This window comes from Sapajus apella, unplaced genomic scaffold (genome assembly GCF_009761245.1).
Source record: "Sapajus apella isolate SASKATOON/1434 unplaced genomic scaffold, GSC_monkey_1.0 scaffold2, whole genome shotgun sequence".
In the NCBI taxonomy this organism is placed as follows: Eukaryota; Metazoa; Chordata; class Mammalia; order Primates; family Cebidae; genus Sapajus; species Sapajus apella.
This window is the reverse complement of record NW_022436942.1, coordinates 82,261,178-82,283,786: the sequence shown is the minus strand read 5'-3', so window position 1 is coordinate 82,283,786 and position 22,609 is coordinate 82,261,178. Positions and strand designations below refer to the sequence as shown.

The 22,609-nt window shown below is 43.4% G+C and overlaps 1 protein-coding gene across 6 annotated transcripts in view; it reads right to left on the bottom strand.

Annotated features, from left to right (window-relative positions):
• Positions 1 to 1,399: 1,399 nt before the first annotated feature.
• ZNF664 (zinc finger protein 664) overlaps positions 1,400 to 22,609 on the bottom strand; it is a 42,051-nt gene continuing 20,841 nt past the window's right edge. For 4 of the 6 annotated variants that reach the window (XM_032243737.1, XM_032243746.1, XM_032243736.1 and 1 more), the window contains 2 exons: positions 5,423 to 5,486; positions 1,400 to 5,317 (listed from right to left, as the gene is read on the bottom strand). In XM_032243737.1, coding sequence (XP_032099628.1) covers positions 3,931 to 4,716 — 786 coding nt within the window. In that variant the 5' untranslated portion in view covers positions 4,717 to 5,317; positions 5,423 to 5,486 and the 3' untranslated portion in view covers positions 1,400 to 3,930. Of the gene's footprint in view, positions 5,318 to 5,422; positions 5,487 to 5,626; positions 6,925 to 12,118; positions 12,142 to 22,609 lie in introns of those variants that run through there. The other 2 variants (XM_032243752.1, XM_032243756.1) reach the window with 2 other exon arrangements.

Genomic DNA, 22,609 nt, shown 5'->3' with positions numbered 1-22,609 from the left:
TTTATCGATCTGTTTTTTCTTTTTTTTTTTTTTTTGGGGGTTTTTTTTTTTTGCTCTGTCACCCAGGCTGGAGTGCAGTGGCACGATCTTGGCTCACTGCAACCTCTGCCTCCTAGGTTCAAGCGATTCTCCTGCCTCAGCCTCCCCAGAAGCTGGGACTACAGGTGCCCATCATGCCCAGCTAACTTTTTGTATTTTTAGTACAGACGGGGTGGGTTTCACCATGTCGGCCAGGATGGTCTCGATCTCTTGACCTCGTGATCCACCTGCCTCGGCCTCCCAAAGTGCTGGGATTACAGGCGTGAGCCACCACACCCAGCCCATCTGCTATTTGCTTTCCATTCACCTATATTTTTCAAATTTCTGAGAATACTAGCACATTGTATAAAGACTGATTGATAAATAATTCAAAATTTTTAACAGAGCCAAGAGTTAGAAGGTCCCTTGGAAGGGATCATGTCCATGCTCATACAACACAAAGAAATCCCTCTTCAATTTCCAAGACAGCCTGGCAATCCGTGCCCATGTTCTCACGCAGTAGACTATCTGAATGTTGAGCTCTTATGCAGAGCTCTTCCTCTCTGAAAGAGGCAATCTGCCATTTATTCAGGCTTCCAAAGTTAGAAACTGTGCTCTCATTCTGGACTTATCTTGTTCACACCCTAAATCCAAGCAGTTACCAAGAGTGACTCCATCGCAGGTGACCTACCCCTGCCCCCACTCCCCCCGCATCAGAAGGGCTAGTTTGGGTTGCTCCCATCCCAATGGTGGAACCCAATGCAGACTTGTCTCTCAAAGCAGGTAGACGCCAGAGCCATGCAGAGACTGCTGACTGCTGCACAGAACGTGGGCCCCCTCTGCTTCAGCTGACAGCACTTCACGCCTTCCCAGGAGTGGGCCGGTCAGCAGGAGCCAGAGCAGGGCTTGGAGGGGCTGCCTATGGGCACCAGGCAGATCACAGAAAGCACCACAATGGGTCACCCAAGGAAAAGGAATTAGTTGCCAACATTTTAAGATTAAATTGTGTGTGAAAATCAAGGCTGTGTTTCTTAGAAGAGCTGTGGGTCTGTATTCCACCATGAACACAAACCACAGCAGAGCAGAGGCCGTTCTCCCAGTGGACTGTGCTCTCTCCAGCTGGATTATTCCTGACCTGAGTCATTTATTACATATGAAGCTGTGACCTTGGGACCAGGGTGTCCTCACACCTTAGTGTGCCTAAGGTCTGTTCTAGGCTTGTTGTCCAGATGTATAAACAGCACCCCCTCCCTCCACTCTCAAGTGCTGAGTTTGGACAATAAATTACATGGTCACCCTAGCCTTAAATGTGCAAGCCAATTCCCCACCACACACCCACACACAACCACTGAATTCACACAACTGCATGTCAAGCACAGAACCCTGTTATAAAGTGATTTTATTAAATTGATTTGGACATACTGTAGGTCAAATAATATTTTCTGAAGATAACAATTATGGACTTTAAAGCTCGACATAAAATTAGTAGCTTCAAAAGGGTTAGTCATATTCCCCAGCAACAGCATGATAAAATAATTCAACTATGTAGAAATATAGAACTCTAGGACTAGCTGGAAACTCGGAAATCATTTAGCCTAATGTTCTCATTTTGAGAGAAAACTAGACTCAAAGATTAAGCGATTTGCCCAAGCTCACATACCTAATAGTAATAAAGCTAGAAATCAAACCAATTTTTCCTAAAACTAAAATTCTATCAATGATATTTCAACTGGCTCTCTATCAACTAAAAGTCTAGGCTTTTCTCTAACGCTCCACGCTATTTGTGACATGAAAGAGTGATAAGACACTACAGTAAATTGTACTTATGGAATTCAGGCCTGGAAGGGGCTTTAGCAAATAACTAAGCCAGCCCTCTCTTTGTAAAAAGGAGGAAAAGTATGGAAAATGACTTACCAAACGTTTGTTAGCAGAGATGTCTGGATTAAAATCCAGATATTGACAAATTTACCCACAAATCCCATCTCTAGTTTCATGGCCCACCCACTAAATTATGTGCTCCTTTTAAATCTCCTTTACGCGCTGAGGTTTTAGTTATACAAAAACCCCTTCCAGTCAAACAGAAAAAAATTAATTCAAATATGGAGAGAAAAATCAAACTTTCAGTATTTTCGTGACTATTTTGAGTACTTTACTTTCCAACCTCTTAGACAGCTGACAGACACCACTAACCTGATCACCCATTTCAGAGCTTCAAAGATCCTTAATTTCCCCAAAGACTTCCTGAGCAAAAGGACTACATGTGGGAAATCAATGAAAATAGGAATGAGAAGAAAAACAAAGTTAGAAATTGGTTGCTTTTTGTTCCTGTCATTGGGGACTTTTGGTCTTCTAAACATTCCTTGAATTCCTCCACATGAGTTTTTAATATCAATCTAGCAAAAATTAAAACAAACCAAAAAAGGCCTATGAAAGTCAGGATACTGAGCACCTCAGCATCTCTCCCCTCCCCGCCACTCGCGAACGCCAGTGCTGGCCTTCTGTTCCTCAAACACACCGGCTCATCCCCTAGAGCAGCCTCTGTGCTCTGCCAGTGAAAGCTGCTTCTCTTCCAGCCTCAGCTCAACGTTGGCCCCACCTCGGAAAGGCCTCCCTGACCGCTAGCTAATGTCACCCCACCCCCACCCCACCCCACCACTAAATCATCACCCTAGTTTATTTTCTTCATAGCACTTAATCACTACCTCAAACTACATTATTTATTTGTTTATTTATCATCTGTCTCCTTCACCAGAAGTAAACTCCACGAGAATAGGGACCTTGTCTATCTCGTAAGTGGTATTCCCAGCACCTAGCACAGTGCCTGGCACATAGGAGGTTTTCAATAAATATTTGTTGAATGAAGAAAAGAATGATGGATTAATAAGACGTTCATGCCTTAAAAAGAACTGATACATAGTAATCAACAAAGGGGTATAGAAAACTCCTATGCATTATTGCCCAAGATTACAGAAATAGAGACGAAACATTATTAGTGATTCCTCCTACCATCCACTTCTCGTAAGGTCTCCCTAGCTAGGAAGGAGCTCCATCTGTTATCAAAGGAGCCCAGAGGGCAATTCTGGATGAAGAAAAGCTCTCACTTTGCTTGCTCCTTCCTCCCTGCTATTTACATTCAGCTATTTCCAAAAAAAATTCAAGTGAAAAATATGCGATGCAGCTACTAGGAAATAACTCTAACAGAGACAGTGATGAGCAGAATCCACACAAATCAAAAACGTTCAAGGACATGTATGTCTGCCAGTGATTTTTCTGACAGGCTAAGTGAATGGGTATTATGAGTCACCTAAAATCTAAAATGAAAGTTAATGCCATCTAGGAAGGGATGGATATTTACGGGGATTTTGAGGACATATAGGTAGACTGGGTTCAGAAATAATAGGCTATATGGAAAGATACATAGGGGCTAAATCAAGTGGTAACCTCAGAAATACCAGAATGTGATCTTAGTGTGGGAGCTGTCCATTTTCCAAAGCACTGCCAGTATGCTCGAATCAGGAGGAAGGAAGGGCATGAGCTCCTCAAGGGGGAGTATCTGGGATAGCTTTTAAGCAAAGCATGGATAGAAGGTGACTCAGGAGGCCAGGCAATGATCGTGGCTTTTTGTGTAGTCTTTCAACTATGGAGGCAGCGTGCTGGAATCCCAGGAAGCAACATCTATGACTGGGACCTAACACCCATCCTGGGCGGACACTCAGAGGTCCACATTCAAAGTCAAGCTGTGGAACACACACTTGGCATAAAGCAACAAATCAATCTCACGTACGCCTCCTCAGAAACAATGTTCTGCTAGGGATCGCTGTAAATATTTCTTGGGTCAATGTAGGTATATACAGGGTTTCCTTCCTAGTGGCACTTATGGGTTTTAAGATTTTAAACTCTTAGCAAAACATTTTATATAACTGATATTTTGAGATGGTTTCTCTCCTTTGTGTGGACTCTCTGGTGGATGCAGAGGCTCGTACTCTGACTGAAGGCCTTTCCGCACTCATCACATTTAAAAGGTTTCTCTCCTGTGTGGACTCTCTGGTGGATGCACAGGCTTGAACTCTGACTGAAGGCCTTCCCACATCCACAACATCTATAGGGTTTCTCTCCAGTGTGGACTCTCTGGTGGATGCAGAGGCTCGAACTCTGACTGAAGGCCTTCCCACACTCATAACATTTATAGGGTTTCTCTCCTGTGTGGACTCTTTGATGCATGCAGAGGCTGGAGGTGTGCCTGAAGGCCTTCCCACACTCTTCACATTTAAAGGGCTTCTCTCCGGTGTGGACTCTCTGATGCATGCAAAGGTTTGAACTGTTACTAAAGCCCCTTCCACACTCACTACAGACATAGGGTTTCTCACCTGTATGAACTCTCATATGAATTTGAAGATGGGAGCTCCAATTGAAGGCTTTGCCACACTCGTAACATTTATAGGGCTTCTCCACTGTGTGGATTTTCTTATGTCTATTAAGTTTTGTTGTAGTGCTAAAATCCTTACCACAATCATCACATTTATAGACCTTCTCTCCTGTATGGTCTCTCCAATGAATATGAAGTTCTGATATATGAAAGAAACCCTTATCACACTTGTCACATTTATGGGGCTTCTCAGCTGTGTGAATTTTCTGATGCATAAAAAGATCCGCTCGCTCAGAGAAAAATTCCCTACACATGGGGCACTTGTAGATCATTTTTCCTATTTGGTATCGTGATTTGGAGGAGAAAATTTCCTTACAATTACTACAGTTACAAGACTGTTATTTCATAGAGTCTCTTATTTGGCCATTTTGGCAGTCTATCTCAGGCTTGCTCTGTTAGGTAAGTTTAAGGTCAGCCTAAGCTTTTCCCTGCCTGTCTTTCTATGGAAGGTTTCTTCCTGCATAGTGTTCCTCACTTCGTATTATTATTGATTATAAAGTGACATTGACTTCCACGTGAATTCTGTAACTCATTAACATAGAACTTTGTTTTAGATCCTGAGTTGTCAACATTCCAAGGGGCTCTCAAGGTGCAAACCTTTGCGTTTTTGAGTCCCTAGAATCTTCCTCTTGTAGAGTAATCTTGTACTTCTCACTTCTAGAAAAAGGACTGTACAGTATATCCCTTGTATCAAAGGATGAGATACTGCTGGCTGGTCTCGAGCCCCTGCAGCTGCCCCTTGAAGAGTCAGTTTGACATTCTGTCTTCTGCACATCAGACAGGAAAGCCTTTCTAGGAAGCAGGCTCCTGGGGGTCCAGGTATATGGCAAGCGTTGCTTTTGGAAATTCCCTACATGGGTATCATGCCATCTTCTGTAAAAGAAACATAAATAAACAAATTGAAAATGCTTTTATCTGGAAAACTGCTATTAATTCCAAAATTAATTTTATATAAATGTGACAGCAGTTAACACAAACCTTTTTTGGTCTTGAGGAAGAAGCTCTCTTATCTTCCAGAGATGTGTCTCTTGGATTTGCAGGTCTGAAGGAGAGAATTTGTAGATATCATGCTCCTGTTTACAGCTCAAGTATATAATCCAGTTACAACCACTCATTGTAATTATCTGAGCAACATCAAGGGGAATATTATTGAAAGAGAAAAGAAATCCTCAAAAGACCTACATGTGAGTATGAAAACCAGCTGTCCTGTACAAAGGAACAACAATGAAAATGATCTTCACTTTGAACTTCAGAAGGTACAACATTGCTGCTTTTGGAGATAAAACATCACATCTGACTTGCCTTCTAATCTACAGAAAGAATAAGTACATGATATGTTGGTATCAAATGTCATTCTCCTACTGGTCTTCAATCATTTCCTGATGTGCTTAAAATAAAATCCCAATCCTTAACTGAAACACTTGACCTGCCCCTCTCTCCCCACCTCACTCCCTGTGCTTCCTGCTTCTGGCTTTCTTTTTCCGCTCTCAAACACCCCACGCATTTCCTGCCTCGGGGCCTTTGTACATTCTGTTCCCAGAGCTTAAACCACGCCCTCCCCTACTTTGTGCTGAGCTTTGTGGGTCAGCTGCCTCTCCCCTACTTAAGAGGCCTCCTGGCTAGACTACTTCCATCTCCTTTGATTCCTGTAAAGCCTACAGGACTTGTAATTATCGTACTTGTTTTCCCTGGTTTTTAGCCTGTCTCCTGTACTAGGATGTAAGTTCCATGAAGGAGGGACTGTGTGCGTTGCTCTCTGTTATAACCTGGCAATGAGAGGTATTCAATTAATGTTTTTTGAAAATCTACAGAGAACTTCAGGACACCCTCTTGCACCCACACATGTCCTGCTTCATTGTGGTGGAGCAGATAAAGGTACATTTCTTAGTGCCTTATTTCCAGTCTTTTGATAGCCTACAGGAGACAAAATACGAAACAAACAGAATAAGGAGGAGATAAAGGAAGAAAACAAATCCCAGAATATTCGCTCTGAAACCTTTTGAGGTTTAGGACTTTGTTTTAGCAATCTTTTCATTTATTTTACTCTATACGCAGTGATACTTTAAAATTAACTAAATGAAATCAATAGGTCTTAAAATAACACTTTTAATACGTTCCATACAAAGAGGGCATGTACAGAGGTGTTCAAGGAGATGTTATGTTAAAATGGTAAAATTGGGCTACTTGTAGGTGGAAGTGTTAGAATTATGAAATTCAATTAGGTACCCAAAATTTCAACAAAAATGGTCATATATCTACAAAAATTATGTTTGCATCTATAATTTGTCCTAGTAATAATTCTAGAATCTTTCCTAAAGATTCATTGGTAAAAATAGGAAGTGACTGATATACTCGGTTATTCACTGAGGCAGTATTTGGCACTGAAACTGCAAGCAACCCAAGGCCAACGATAGGTAACTAGCTCAATCAAGTATGGCACCTCCTCACAAGACAAAAAGGAATGAGGATGAGCACTGTGCACTGACATGAAGTAAACCCAGGTCACACTATAAGTTAAAAAAAAAGTAAAGTACACAATACTATATGTTCTATACTATCTTTTCTGCAAAAAAGGAAGGTAATATGAATGTATCCATATCTTTGCTTATGTATATAAAAAATAAACACTCGCCAGGCACAGTGGCTCAAGTCTGTAATCCCAGCACACCAGGAGGCCAAGGCGGGTGGATCACTTGAGGCCAGGAGTTTGAGACCAGCCTAGGCAACATAGGGAGAATTGTCTCCACAAAAAAAATTAAATTAAAAAGTTAGTTGGGCATGGTGGCACACACCCATAGTCGCAGCTACTTGGGAGGCCGAGGCAGGAAGATGGCTTGAGCCTGGGAGTTCAAGGCTACAGTGAGCCAAGACTGCGCCACTGTACTCTAGCCTCAGCAACAGAGTGAGACCCTATCTAAAATAAAATATAAACTAAATAAAATATAAAATAATAAATAAGCATGGTGAAAGATAATCCAGAATTTAATGATTACCTGTAGGGGAGAATAAAGTTAAGACTTCTCTGAATATACTGTTACCAAGTTTTGACTCTGGAAACATGTTTCTACAGTCAAAAAATAAAATTAAATAAATATTAAAATAGAATGAACCTATCATGTTGGTGACATAGCCACAAATGGCTTTTGAGCACAGTATACTGATTGTACATGCCTAGAACATATTCTTTTGACAAATAAGCTGCAAAGAAATCACACTTCTTTCAACAATTTAACTGTTAATAACACCGGTTGTCTTTTAAAGTAGGTTAATACAAATAAGTAGTTTATGTTAAAGTTGTTAGGAGCCAAGATTCAATGTAAGAAAAATTAGATATAAGTATAAAATCAAAGTTAAGAAAAAATCCAGTAAAATAAAATTTGATTTAGAGGTATCAGTTTGAACTCACATTTTTTTCTTTTTAGCTACCACTAAAAAGACCCGGAAGCAATAAGAATCGACAGCAATGAGCACACCTGGAGCCCCTTTCCTTAAATCCTCTCCCCACCAACAGGCAAGGGGTGCTTGGAGGAATGGCTGGATTCAAAGTCAGAGCAGCACTTACAAAATGAGCCTGGGACATCTTGTTATGCCAGAAAGCAAAAGGGCTGTGCGCCAAAGGAACACAGAGCCAACTATGCAACTGAGCATCAGAAGGAGCAAGAAAGGCAATCGGGTGAGACACATTAAATACACAAACCTCAGGAGCTCATAATGACTGTAGGGAATGGGGAAGAAAGAGACAGACATGCAGAGAGATAGAGAGACCTGAGTCACTGAACAAAATTGGAATTAACTAGGGGCCCAACTTTTACCCTGAAAATTGGTAATTAAGAGAAGCGTCTATCCTATTTCCTCTATGAACTCTCTTTCCAGACAAAGAAACAACTAGCTAATATATGCATACTCCTCATCAAACACCTGATTTAGACCATGATAAGCAACGGGTGAAAAAGGGGGCTGGAAGGCTGATCCGGGACTTGACATTGCCAGGATCAGGCTGTCACCACCTGAAGCCAGGGATGGATCTTAGCATGACTCAAAGAGGAACAACCAGATAAGTTTGCCTCCTGCTGTGGTGCAATAGGAAACACCCAGCACTCCCTGAAGACATTCTTGCCAAGACTGAAGCAAAGCTGGAGCTGATTTTTAATGGAAAGAACTGAAGGGACCGAGGAACTACTAGGAAGTAAGTAGCAAAGTATCAAAAAGTGACAGGACAATTGCCCTGTTTTTTCTGCAATAAGGACATGGGAGAAAAAAGACGGTGACTAGGGAGGAGCTGCTCTAAATGAAAGAGACTCGAGACATAACAATTAGGTGTAATACGAGGACCTTCTTTGGAATCTGAAGCAAACCAGCTGCTAAAAGGGGACAATTGAGGAAATGTGATTAGGGGTATCAGATTACACAGTGTGTGCTGTTAATTATGTGATCATGTCACTGTAGCTACATAAACCATTGTCTACAGCCTTAGAGATACACAGTGAAGAATAGGAATGACATGACATGTCGTCTGATATGTGAGTTAAAATGCTTCAGCTAACAAAAAAAAAGAAAGTAAAAAAGAGCAGATAAAGCAAATGTGGTAAAAATCATTGTAATTGTTGAATCTAGGTGAGAGACAAACAGATGAATAAAATATTCTACTCTAAAATATTCTATTGCAAAATATCACGTATGGTTGAAATTTCATGATTAAAACCATGTGAATGCTGAAAAGATATTCCCTTCCTGTTCTTCTGGCAACTAATCCGAGGACCACCGCATAGAGGGGCAACTGTGACTGAAACTAATTCCCAAAACAGCTCTCATTTCCCCAGTCAATCCCGAGCACAGGAGAACGCACACAGGAAGAGTTCTTTGGACAGCAGGGGAAGGTGGTAGCTGCAGGGCAGGGACGAGCAGAGGACAAAGGAAGCAGCACTGTGCTCAGCTCTTTCCCTCGCAGGCTAACACCAGAAGGGGTGTCTTCCAGCACACCCTCCAGGAATCAAGGTTAGGGCACTACTCTAGCCTAGCCTCAGGAGAGTCCAGCTCTGCTCAGAAGGGCAACAGTTCAACACCAAGCTCCACAACAGGGAAGATTCCTATATGACCTCCCACCAGAGCTCTTCTTGAGGAAATCAGGCACTGCCGTTCCTCCTAGGTAAAATGCTCGGACCTATTTTTAAGTCTCACTGCACAGCAGGGGGATGAGAGGTAAGCTGCATTCTGTAGGGAAAAGAAAAAGAAAGATAAAAGAAACTCCAACAAATTTTCCATGTGACCAACCAAAGAACAGAAAGGCCAGCACACAGGATCTCCAGTACAGACTCGCCTAACACAGCCCCTGCCCTACTCTTCCACACATACAGAGGTGGCTGTAAATCCAGGAGAAGACAGGTTACAGAGCCCCAAACAGCTCACAAATCCTGAATGTACCATGTTCCCAAGGCTGTCTCTCGCTCTAGACTCACTCTTATGTCTCATAGTCAGCATCCTACTGCAGCTTTCAAGGGGACACCCTACGTGACCGGAAGCCCCTCTCTCTGACCTGAGAAGAAAGCCTACCCCTGCCAAGGGCAGACTCTGAGCCTGGCCCCGCGAGCTGAGGAATGCCCCCAGCATCCTGTGCACCGGACCCGCACTAGTGGAGAACTCAAATAGCAAAGTGACAGTGCAGCTGAAAACTGAGAAAACAAAAGCTTAAAATTTAGCTCATCTACCTCAAATCCTAACCTTCCATGAAAAGGAGCCTTTCCTCATTCCCTGTAGTTTGTGATACCAAAGAATACTGAATCAGTACTATCTCAGTACAATTAAAATTGAGGGTAACTAGGTAATAAAGACCTGATGCTGAAATTCAAGGAAGTCAAAAACAGAGCATTAAATACAACGAAACCATGTCCTGAGAGAATACGTGCTCTGGGCCATGGCATGACAAACTGAAACCTGAAGATGGGGGTGCAGGATAATGGGCTGGGAGAATGAAGCTGGTTTCCCTTGCAGGCTGCTCAGACCAAAAGTTCCTCACTCTAGCGGCAGAGGAGGCAAACCTGCTGCATGAAGGGGAGACTACTACTCCAGTGTGGGGCCCAAGGCTGCAGGAGTCTGCTGCAAGGCCCTAATGGGATGACCAGAGCATCACAGGAACACCAACTATTTACATGGAGATAGAGGTTGGTGAGCTATAACTGATGTTCCAGAAAGTGAACTCTGAACTGGATCATACTCAACACAGGCTGGATATGAAATCGAGACTCATCACCTTGATTGGGCAGGAGAGAAAAATCCAGTTACACTCTTAAAGGAATTAGCAGCCATTCAGCCTTGACATCAGACTATGTCCACAGTGTTCAGCCAGCAGATGCCAACTACTGAGCAGGAGGCTGAGTGCCTTATCTGTGCTGCTGTGCATGAGGCTATGACGTCCATGCAAGGACTACAGAGGCACATAGACCCAGCTGTCACCATCAAATGAAGAAGAGAATAGTGTCACCCAGCAACTAACATCCCAACCCAGGCTAGTAAAGAAAGGGGTGTCCAGAAGGGCACACTGGTGCCGAGCCCAGTGCCAGGGAAGCATAGGACAATGTCTTACGAGCACTTGGAGCTGGCATGGAGACAGCTTGGTGTGGGAATGGGCCGGTGATGCCTTTAGAAAGACGGGGAAGTGAAACAGAGCAGATGCTATATGAATGACGTTCAACCAACAGAAGGGAACAGGAAAGAGGGGACTTTAAAATGTATTCCCACTTAAGCTTGGAACTTCAGGCCAACGTATCAACTAACACTACCTTACATCTGTTTTTTCATACAATGAGGATAATACAGACATGCTGGCCTATCTCTCTCACACACACACACACATTTTATAAACTATCAATCAGCCAAAATGTGAAGTAACAAGCTTTGGAAACTAAGAGATAGACAACTGTATTACATATTTACATCCTTTTTGAAAATGCTGACTGTATGTTACGGTGAGACTGCCAGCACCCCATGTGACCTGTGGTCATTCAACAAAACCCAACTCAAGTAATAAACTGGCTTCTTGTGTGAACAAAAAAGTAGAGAGGGTAGACAAAATAATAATAGCAAAAAGCTCACGGTTTCTGAACCTGGATTCAACCCCTGTGATGATAGGCCCCTAGGGGTACATTTTGGTTTTTTTCTCTACTTTTGAGTTCATTTGAAATTTTCCATAATAAAAAGTAAACCAGTAAGCTCTTGCTTAGAACAGTGGTCCCCAACCTTTTTGCCACCAGGGACCGGTTTCGTGGAAGACAGTTCTTCCACAGACTGGGGGCAGGGGCGATGGTTTTGGGACAATCCAAGTGCACTATGCTTAAGTTGTGTGCTTTATTTCTATTATTACTACATTGTAATATATAATGAAATAATTATACAATTTACCATAATGTACAATCAGTGGGAGCCCTGAGCTTATTTTCCTGCAACTAGGTGGTCCCATCTGGGGGTGCTGGGAGACAGTGACAGATCATCAGGCATTAGATTCTCATAAGGAGTACACAACCTAGATCCCTTGCCATGTACAATTTACAGCAGGGTTCAAGCTCCTGTGAGAATCTAATGCCGTCGCTGATCTGACAGGAGGCGGAGCTCAGGAGGTAATGCTAGCAATGGCGAGCAGCTATAAATAGATGAAGCTTCACTGGCTTGTCTGCCACTCACCTTGTGCTGTGTGGCCTTGGTTCCTAACAGGCCATGGACCAGTACCCATCCATGGCCCAGAGGTTGGGGACCCCTGGCTTAGAAGATCCCTGTACAACGATCTGAAGCCATAAGAAAGAGACACAGCAGCATTCTAAATTACAGAGCTAAATAAACACTGCTTCCACCTCCACTGACAACACCAACCTATGCAAGTACAGCCATATCATTATTCGGCTCAACATTGTTCACTCACAAGTCTGTTAGCAATCTGTCCATCTTGAGTGAAACTCTAGCCTTTGGCCAAAACATCCTATTCCAGCTTTCTGCTCTGTTAATCCTATGGAACCTTTTCCTTGCTCCCTCAGGACCTCTAGTCTTCTCTCAATCTTTGTCCTACTAACGTGGCCCTGTTTTGTCTTTACTTCCTGACTTCCCTACTGGCTCGGGTTCCTTAGGCCCTCCCTCCACCCAGGTTCACCTCTCTCTTCTGACACCATCACTGCTTCCATAGCCACACTCTAGAGCTCTATCGCCCCCAGAAACTGCTCCCTCCCAAATCTGTGTTGAGCAACCCATTCTTGGACACCATGTGCTCCCTCCCCTTCCAGCTAACTGGCTGCAGGAACTTCATGCACTAGACTCACACCCAGTGACCTGACCCTTTGTTCCCTGTCTGCTGTCCACAGCTTCTCTCTGCACTCACCACAACTCTCTGACCCCACCTACTCTCAGTGACGCCCCACCTTATTCAAACCCAACTCTCCATCATCCATGCAGGCACCTAAGTGGCTGAATAACACCAGATTTATTTAACTCATGACCACACATCTCAAATGGACACTAGACTGCCCCTAAACTATCCGTCTTCAGTACATACACTTTGCCAATGCTCTAAATGACTACTGCATCATTCTCCTTTCTCCTCAGATCTCCCATCTTCCCTCTGCCTCCCTCACCTGTGGTTGATAACCTGCCAAGAGCCTGCTTTTGATTAAGAAAACAGAAGCAATCAGATGGCAAACCCTTCATTTTCCCACTGCAAATCCACTAGGCCACATGTATTCACACCTTCTACTCCACCAGGGGGTGCCCTGTTCCTGCACAAGACGAGCCCTTCCACTTGTGCCCATGAGTGCATTTCCTGGGTCTTCTACAAATGGAATCCTGTAAGTATTCCCTCTCGTCGTCACTGTCAATTCCATCCTAGCTACAGGTCCATTCTCATACAAACATGTCCTAGTTTCTTCTTTCTTAAAACTGTTTTGGGTCCCACAGCCCCACCCCTGCTATCCTCACGTCATCCCCTGCCCCTGCAGGTGGGTTTCTTTCCCAACATGCCACTGAAAACAGCTCTCACCCAGGCATCAAGACAGCACCCCAGGACAGGGCTAGCAACACCTGCTTCCTTAGCTGGCCCATCCCTGCTTCACTAGCCACTCCTTGTTCCCTTTATTGCTGCCCTCTCCTCTGTTCGACTTCTAAATCCTGGGGTGCTTCAGGGATCCCACTTGGAACCACTTCTTTTCTGAATCTATACTAAGTAATCTCACCAGTCACGTGGTCTAAAATACTCTCTTTATTTTGGCTCCAGGTTTCATCTCCAGCTCTAGACTGCTCCATAATCTCTGCTGAAAGGCACCACAACCACATTTCCAAACCAAATCCCACCTCAAACTGTTCCTTCCTCGTTCTTCCCCATCTCTGTCAAGCGCACCAACGTCCATCCAGATGTGCTGTCCTTAATTTCACTCTCCCCAGCTCACCAATGCAAATCACTGGCATACTCGGTCTCCTCTCCACAGCATACCCCAGCCCTGCCCTCCCCGTCTCTTCATGTCCACTACAAGCCCCACCCTGTCCAGGCCATGGTCACCTCTTGCCTACACTATTTCAACAGCCTCTCAACCACGAGTCTCTCTGGCTTTCATTCTTGCTCCTCCACAACTGGACCTCTACCGATAGTCACCCTCATCTTTTTAAAACTTAAGAAAACGTCACTGCCCTGCTTAAACCTTCCACTGCTCTTTAGAACACACACCTCTTGCTGGCTCACAAGCTGGAGGTGGCCCAGCCACCGCCTCTCTCCAATCTCACCTCCCACACTCTCTGCAAACCACACACTGGCCTCCCTCATCTCCTTTCTAGTCTTCAAGCTTGCCAGCCTCATTTGCCCTTAATACCTTCACACAAGCCCCCTGCCCAGTTTCTTCCTGGTCCTCAGAGTACTGGCATCTGCTCAACACCCAGGCCTCAGCACAGGCGCTGCCTTCCCAGAAAGTGGCTCCTGGGCTCATCAGCTTCAGCTTACTCACCTCTCTGCCCTCACACCTTTCTGATCACCTCCTTCTGCTTAATTTTTGTACACAATATTACCACTTACTGCCTGGAGTTATTGTCCATTTTTGCAAATGCTTCCTTTGCTGTGCTCCTCTCCCTGCTCTCCTGAATGCAAGCTCCTTGATCAGCAGAAACTGCAGAGAATTTATGAAATTTGTGAATCTCTAAAACTCCTTCATCTCTGTCTTCCAAAGTCATTCAAGCACTAATTGTTTACTGAGTGTCTAACCTATGTCAGCCTCTGTGCCTTCAGCAGTGCAGAATCATACCCAGTCCCTTCCTGGATGTCAAGGATAGCAGCTGGATGGATGTAACTGGCACTGAGATAAGAGATCAGGACTTTATAAGGTATACATGTGTGAGCCATTAACATTTAGATGGTAACTTAAGCAGGGTGAAGGAATAAGGCTGCCTAGCAATAAAGTACTGGGTGAGAAGGGAAGAGGGCCCTGGGACTAAGAAAGCAACATTTAATGACTGAGTTTGAAAGAGGCCAAGTACCAGAGCACATGCTGAATGATTCCACTTACATAAAGTTGAAAAACAAGCAAATCAATTGATGCTGTTACACAGAGCAGACAGAGGTGCTAATGACCAGAAAGATCCACAGGGGAATTTCTAGGGATCTTTGTCATGTGCTATCTTTATCTGGGCACTGGTACCCATAGGTGTGCTCATCTCACAGCTGTGAAAATTCATCACACTGTAGCCCTATTTACAATCTGTATGTTAGACTTCAAGGAAAAGTTCAGGAAAGAAATAAAAATGAGAGGAATTCCATTGAGAGGGAATGACTGAAACTATGGGAGAGAAAAGAAATAGCAGAAAAGGCCAACGGAGACAGGATCCAAAGCTCCACAAGAGGGATGAGCCCTGGAGAAGGGAAGGCAGGAAGTAGTGTGTGTGTTTAAGTAGAAACTGAGAGTCCCTGGCTGCAGGGAAGAAGGAAGCAAGACCATCTTCTGAGAAGGAGAGGGCAATGGAGGTTTGAGGAGAACAGAGGTGGTAGGAGATGGTTGTCTGGAGGCTGGGAGAGTGGCATGACCCGAGAAGCGCAGGGGGACTGCCAGCAGCACCGAGGGTGGGGATGGATTTGGCCCAAGGCTCAGTTCCTCAGGGGCTGCATGGGGAAGGCAGATAGCTAAGTTTCTACAAGACTGAGTTTTGACAAATGGGAATCATCAAAGGACAAATGGGCCTTCCATCTGAAAGAAATCATCCCCTGTCCCAATCCAAATCTCCACCTTCACATGCTGACAGAATCTTAAACCACCAAGGTCTTCCAAGCCTCAGGAATGTTTGTATGACATCACCCCAACTTGCTATGTGGCTACTGCCCCCTTCCCCATATTCAATCTATGTAGCTAGCTCTGCTCTTCAAACCAAATGCCACACAGAGAAGGCAGAACCCATCAGAGAACTCCCTCCAATTCCAGCCAAACTATCAATGTACATGTGCTGCCCAATTCTAGTCCTTTCTTCCTCTTACAAATGGAAGAAGTGTCCATGTCCTACTTAAGATTCAGCCCAACACCACTCCTCTCTGGATGTCTGGATTGAGCTTTTCTTTTTTTATCTTGAATACATTATCTGAAATTTGGACTGCTGGCTCAGAAAAATCTAAAGTTGTTTTTAAATAACTATACAATTACTTTGTCATAAAAGCCAAGTGAAAATTACCTCTTTTCTTATTTTTGAGACAACTGTTCTGATTTTAAGGAACCTTTAAGTATCACAGATCTTTCTGCAGTGAGTACAGGTCTTCCTATGAAGCACTAACTATATAAGCCCCCCTGCAATAGCAGACTCCGACAGTAAAATCGATTTCAACAGAACTCAAATTATTTTCCTACCCAGAAGTAGATCTATCAGAATGTGTGGTATATAATTTTGCCACTCAAAGGCACAAGGGCACACTTTCTGGGAGAGATAAAAGTGAAAAAAAACAGGGAAGATGACATGTCAGCCTCCACTCCCCACCAAAAATCACCACCAACTACGATAAGATGACCACGTAATTCATCTTCCCCATACCCATATAGCAGGCAACTGTGTCACAGGGGTTGGATAAGATTCTCTAAGAAAGATAATGAAAGGGCCTTGGCTCAGGAGACGATGCGCTAGGCCAGTAATCATAAAATATAAAGGATCCACATTAACTTCTTAGTCCCTTAATTAATGGGAAGGGTTTTATAGAAAGATCCCTATATCCCTAGTCTTCTAACACATGTTGATTATTTGATATAGGTAAGTGACACTCAGAGAAGCCAGTCCACCCTGGCACAGGCCTAGAAGAGAGGTGTTATTGAGGCAACAGTCCTGGAAGCTGACCTCTGAGGCGCAGAATCAGACCTACATGCACACAGGCACATGTTCCACATTTATTTAGCACCCAGCATGTGTTGGGCAGTAAGCTAGGCCCTGGAGGATTCTGATGAACAAAATAGACATGCCCTCTGCACTTATGTGGTTTACAGGTGAGGAGGGGAAGGCGACAGTTCCAGCACATGTGAGTGGAGCTTTGACAGAGGCATTATAGCTGATGAGCTGGGCATCCTAACTAGTCTCAGAATGGCAACAAAAATTTCTAATTGACTATTTTTAAGATGAAACCCAAAGGACAAAGTCAAGCAGCCACATAAAGAACAGGAGAGCACAGCATGTGTACAGAGGTCATCAGATCCCACGCCCCAGAGAGTGGAGTCCAGCAGGCAGAAACAGGAGTCACATAGCAGGGCCTATCAGCCACAGAAACTATTATCTGGAATGACCAAGGCATCTCTCTAGGATTTATTTTTGAAAAATATAAACATTACAGTTACAAGATACCCGGGAGATAGTAGACTACCTATAAAGATCAACAGAGACTTACAGGTCTTCCTATAAAGTCCTATAAACTCAGGACCCTGCCTTATAAGAAAAACAGACGGCATTTAAAGGGCTAGAAGCCTGTGGAGACTGCCATAGGTGCGAAAGAGTGGGAGGGACCCTATCCATAAACATACAAAGGGGTAAAGTATGGTAAAGGCTCCAGTGGGGGATTATAAAACAAAGTTGGACGGGAAATCAGCTCCTGAGCCAGCTGATATACAACTGAACTTCTAGGAGGAGCTTCTGACCTCAGGAGCCCTCCTGTAAATGTTACCTCCCTTTCTGGAACAAGGAACACTCTTTGGCTTCAGCATCCCTATCCAATGCAGTTTCCCAAAACCGTGTAAGACTTCATTTGCCTCCCGAGTAGGTGGGACTACAGGTGCACACCACCAAACTCCATCTCAAAAAAAAAAAAAAAAGATTTCATTTGAAGTCCTCACTTCTCTTAACATGCGCTTTTTCCTTCAGACACCCACACTGTCTCTGAGCCTCCCTCCCAGTGTAGCCCAAAAAACTAATCAACAGCCAAATCCCCAGGTTCTAATTGCAGTACCAAGTGCTGATACTCATTCAGTCACTAATTTGTCAATGTTGCGTCTGGATTAGCCGGAGCTCTAAGGAAGAAAGGCAAAAAGTATACTGGGTTGAACAATGTCTCCCCAAAATTCATATCCATCCAGAACCTCAGAATGTGACCTTATTTGGAAACAGGGTCTTTTCAGATGTGATTAATTAAGATGACGTCATAGTACATTAGTGTGAGCCCTAAATCCAATGCCTGGTATCCTTATAAAAGAGAGGAGACAAGAGATTCAGACACACATAGAGATGGGGGGAAAAGGCCACATGGGGACAGCTGCAGAGAGTGAAGTGATAGTCTACAAGCCAAGGAAGACCAAAGACTACCGGCAAAGAGAAGCTAGGAAGAGGCAAAGTATTCTCCTGGAAAGCCTTCAGGGCAGCACGGCCCTACTGCCACCTTAATTCAGAATTCCAGCCTCCAGAACTGTGAGACAATAAATTTCTGTTGTTTTAAGCCTCACTGCTTGTGGTACTTTGTTACAGCAGCCCAAGGAAACTACAAGAATATGGCATGCTCTCAGTGACATTTTGCCATTACAGTCCTTACCTCCATCTGGGCTCTATGTACACAACAGGCATTGTTTATTCTTTGGTGATGTTGAATGGATGGTGCTTATTTTACATTTCACCCAAGCCCTTTTAGCTCTAAAAACCTGGAGTCATTTCACCTTTAATCACTTCCGAAAAAAGAAGTTGCATATTTCACTTAAATACTTTTACTCAAGAGATTAAGAGATTATATTTCATAGAAAAAAATCTTTATTTTTCCTTTCCAATAGTTTTATTCTTTGCTTCTGTCTCCCAAGGAAACAAAAAAAATCACAAACAGTATCTACAGTCTTCACCTCTGACACCAAAAAAGTCTACGACACATACATACTTACTCCTGTGGCTGGCAGCCTGGGGAAGGGGTGAGCAGCGGCTTCACAGTCACAGTGAATGGGGGTTTTGTATATAATACATATAACATGGGGCGCCCAGCCTACTTCCGTCCATCACACACAAGTGGGCTTTGTCCTAGTAATGCAGGAATGAGCTTCATTCTCTCCCTGGCCAGGCAATGAGGACAGAGCCCTGCAATCTAATTGGCGGCTGTAAAACCTACCCATCCATTATAAAGCCTGCCCTCAATGATATTCTGTGTCACTTCCAGATGGAACACTTCCCCATTCCTGCCTGCTCTCCTTGGGTTTCACACCTTAAATTTCCATTCCGTGAAAGTATCCTTTCCCATCATAGGCAAAGTCATAATTTAGTAGAGCTAAGAGATGTAAAGCCCTTCTTGAGGTCGTGAAGCTCTTAACAGACACAGCTAAATGTGAGCTTATTTTTGAGAGTATTCTATCTCCAAAATCTTGAATTGCTATGCACCTCCAGCTCCGTGTGTCCATATACATTCTCCCCAACTTCCACCACTCATGCTCACACTTAGCCCACTTGAGCAACCTTTTACCCCAAGAAGCAGCAGTTTCTGCCAACCAATTATATTGCAGCAGAAACACTTTGTAAGTCAAATTTCAGCTCTCCCACTTACTGACAGTGTGACTTCGAGCAAGTTGTTTAGCCCTAAGACTCACTTCCCCAATAATACCTATACCTGTATCTCTTAGGGTTGCTTTGAAAATTAAATAAGACAATGCACAATTATAGTACCTAAGCTCAGTACATACTTTTTTTCTTCCTTCAATTTATCTGTCTGGTAAACACAAGGAATGCATACTGTTAACTGGAGGATGGCTTAGGAGCCTGCAGTGAACAGCTCAGGCTTCCTGCTGAGCTTTCCTTTCCCTTTCTGAACTGCACTCTAACCTCCTGTTCAGGGATTACCTCTCCCTCTCCATGCAGCAATAATGGGGCAATAAATCAGGGTGCTCTTCTATCCTCCCCTGTGAAGGCCAAGATCCCCAGATCTTCCCTCTCCCTATAGTACCTGATCCAGTCAGGGGGTAAGAAACAGACCTCAGTTCAGCCAGCCAGTCTTTCTCTCCAGATACTCTTAATTGTGAAGAGTCAAAGATGACATTAACAACTAGAGTTCATTCACACGTGCTAGTGACAGCACCCAGGACAGACATTTAAGCAGTTCCTACAACTGTGGCCCTGCAGCGCTACTGGGTTACTCCACGTCCCCTTCCCATTCTACAATTCATTTTTACCTTAAATTACCCAGAGTCCATTTCTGCTGCTGATTGCCAGGCAGCCCTAACTGATAAAGAATTTTAGATAGTTACCACCCATCTCCACCCACCTGCATTCTCCTTCTCCAAAGCCTGAGTGACTGGGATTAACATTCACATCATGTATTAAGGAAGAAATGGAAAACTGGCTCTGGAAATTTGATTTCCAAAACTGAGCCAAGGAGCAGCGTTTTCAGCCTCACCTGGGAGCTTGTCAGACATGCAAAACCTCAGCCCCACCTTAGACCTATCAAATAAGAATTGCATTTTAGCAGGACTCCTAGGTCACACAATGGAGTCTGTGAAGCAATGACTCAGAGACTAAATGTGGTTCTCGGCAAGTGCCTGATCAGCCTAACACTTAATGTGAAAAATGTTCTTTGTCTGTAAACTATGTTTTTTTAAGCCTACTTGACTCATAGCTTCCCCCAGCAGAGGATGGGGCTTAGCTGCACAACACCATGATGAAACACACAATGGGCCACAGTTCTACCCTCAATGCCTCTCCCTACCATCCTCAGATCACACTCTGAACTACTTGAGCACCAGCTTCCTGTCTGTAAAATGGGATTGTAATCCTAACCTCCTCAGAGTACTGAGTATGCAAATAGTACATTTTCATCATTGCCTTTACCTGACAGATGTTCCTTGCCCCCTAGTTATGCCCCAGCTGAAACCTTTCCTGAATAAACTAGCTAGGCACCCACTGATCTAGATCCTCCTCCTCATCACGTTCTCACAATTTACAGTACAATTCCTGCTAATTAATGTTCATCTAGGTAGGCACTCCATGAAGGCTCCAAATGACCAACATGTGGTCATCACGGGTAAAAGATCTATTCAAAGTATAAGAGAGACCAATGGATTTTAATATACCAGAGTATGAAAAGTTCACAAATATACTTTCACACTGCAAGTTGCACCTAACCTGTAGGCATCTACCACTTGTCAAGTTTTGGTGCCACATCACAGATAAAGCAACAATTATCTGAAAAGGCTACTAAAAATCCCTTTTCCAACTACGTTATCTGTGCAAGGCCTGATTTCTTCAACCATTTCAACCAAAACAACATATTGCAGGAGACTGAATATAGAAGCAGATGTCTTATTTAAACTCCATACATTTAAAGAGTTGCCAAAATGTAAATATTGCTACTCTTCTTACTGTTTTGTTTCAGAAAATAGCTATTTTTCATAAAAATGTCACTTACGTTAGCATGTAATGAGTTTATCATTTTTAAATAAATGAGTTAGTAAGTATCTTTGTAAAATTTTGGTTTTCATTTCTATTACAGTTAAGTATCAAAGTCTGCAACCCACATACACTTAAAGTTCTCTGGGGTCCTTAAAAAGCGTTTTTTAAAGTGTAAGAAAGTCCAGACACAAAATAGGGTTGAGAATTCTTTTTAAATCCACTTTTTTTTTGAAGACTGAAAGTATGTAAACTGTAAGATAACCACTTACGTGTAGTAATTTCCATCACCAAACATTCCTCTTCTAGATGTAAGAAAAACGTCCCCCAAAGTCCTCCAAAATAATTCTAAAGTCAAGTTTTGTACATGAGAAGACTGAGAGCTAAACACTACAAGAAAGAACTTGCCCACAGAGATGCTTTACAAAGGATTCAGAATTTATTCCATCAGGCACAATTCACTAAGTTGTTCTTATAAGACCTTGGTTTCCAGTTGGTGGGACATGCATCTATCTGACACTGTCCTCGCTGACATCATGGGTGCCCCATTCATGTGGAGAACATATGATCCCCTTAGCTTAGTTAGGAACTCCTCCTCCTCAAAAACGATCAGGAAGTCCTAGAAATCAAGGCCATCAAATTCTAATTTGGCAAGTCTCAGCAGATAGAACTACTCCAAGGGAACCTCTGCTTAGCCTTTTTCTACAGGCCTTGGCACACACAAAAAAAAATTTAAAAAAAAGAAGGCTGTTTAGGTATCAGGACCTACATACTGCCAAAGGAACTGGGCTAAGAGGGCATTTGTTCTGTTCAAAGCCACCACTCTCCATGTGGCTCAGGTATGTGGGAACACAGAAGATGCTGCATCTACCTCCTCACTAGTCTCCACTATACCTGTAGAAAAGTGCAGTCCAAAATACACATAACTTGGTATAGGAAGACTTAGATATTCAAGCCACATAGGCCTCATCCACTTAATCATTGCTTAAACTATCTGCTTTAGAATAACTCAACTATGGCAGTCACTGGTAACTCACTGATTAGGACTGTAGAACATCAAATCCATTCTATTTTGCTTCCACCATAACAAATAGTTCTGAAATTGAAGATTCTGGCTGCCCAGGGTAGATTCATGTCCCAAACAGGCCCTTCACCTTCCCCGCTCTTGAAGAAGCCAGGACTGTTTTCCCCATTACAATGCTTGCATGTGCCCTGGGCCACCTCAGTGATAACAGGTCACAGTGAAGCCTGAGGTTATAGAGTCCTAGACTTCTCTCCTTGGCAATGGGCTCTCAGAGTCTCTGATAAGAGTCCTTCTGACTTTGCGAAACCCTCTTTAGTGGCCAC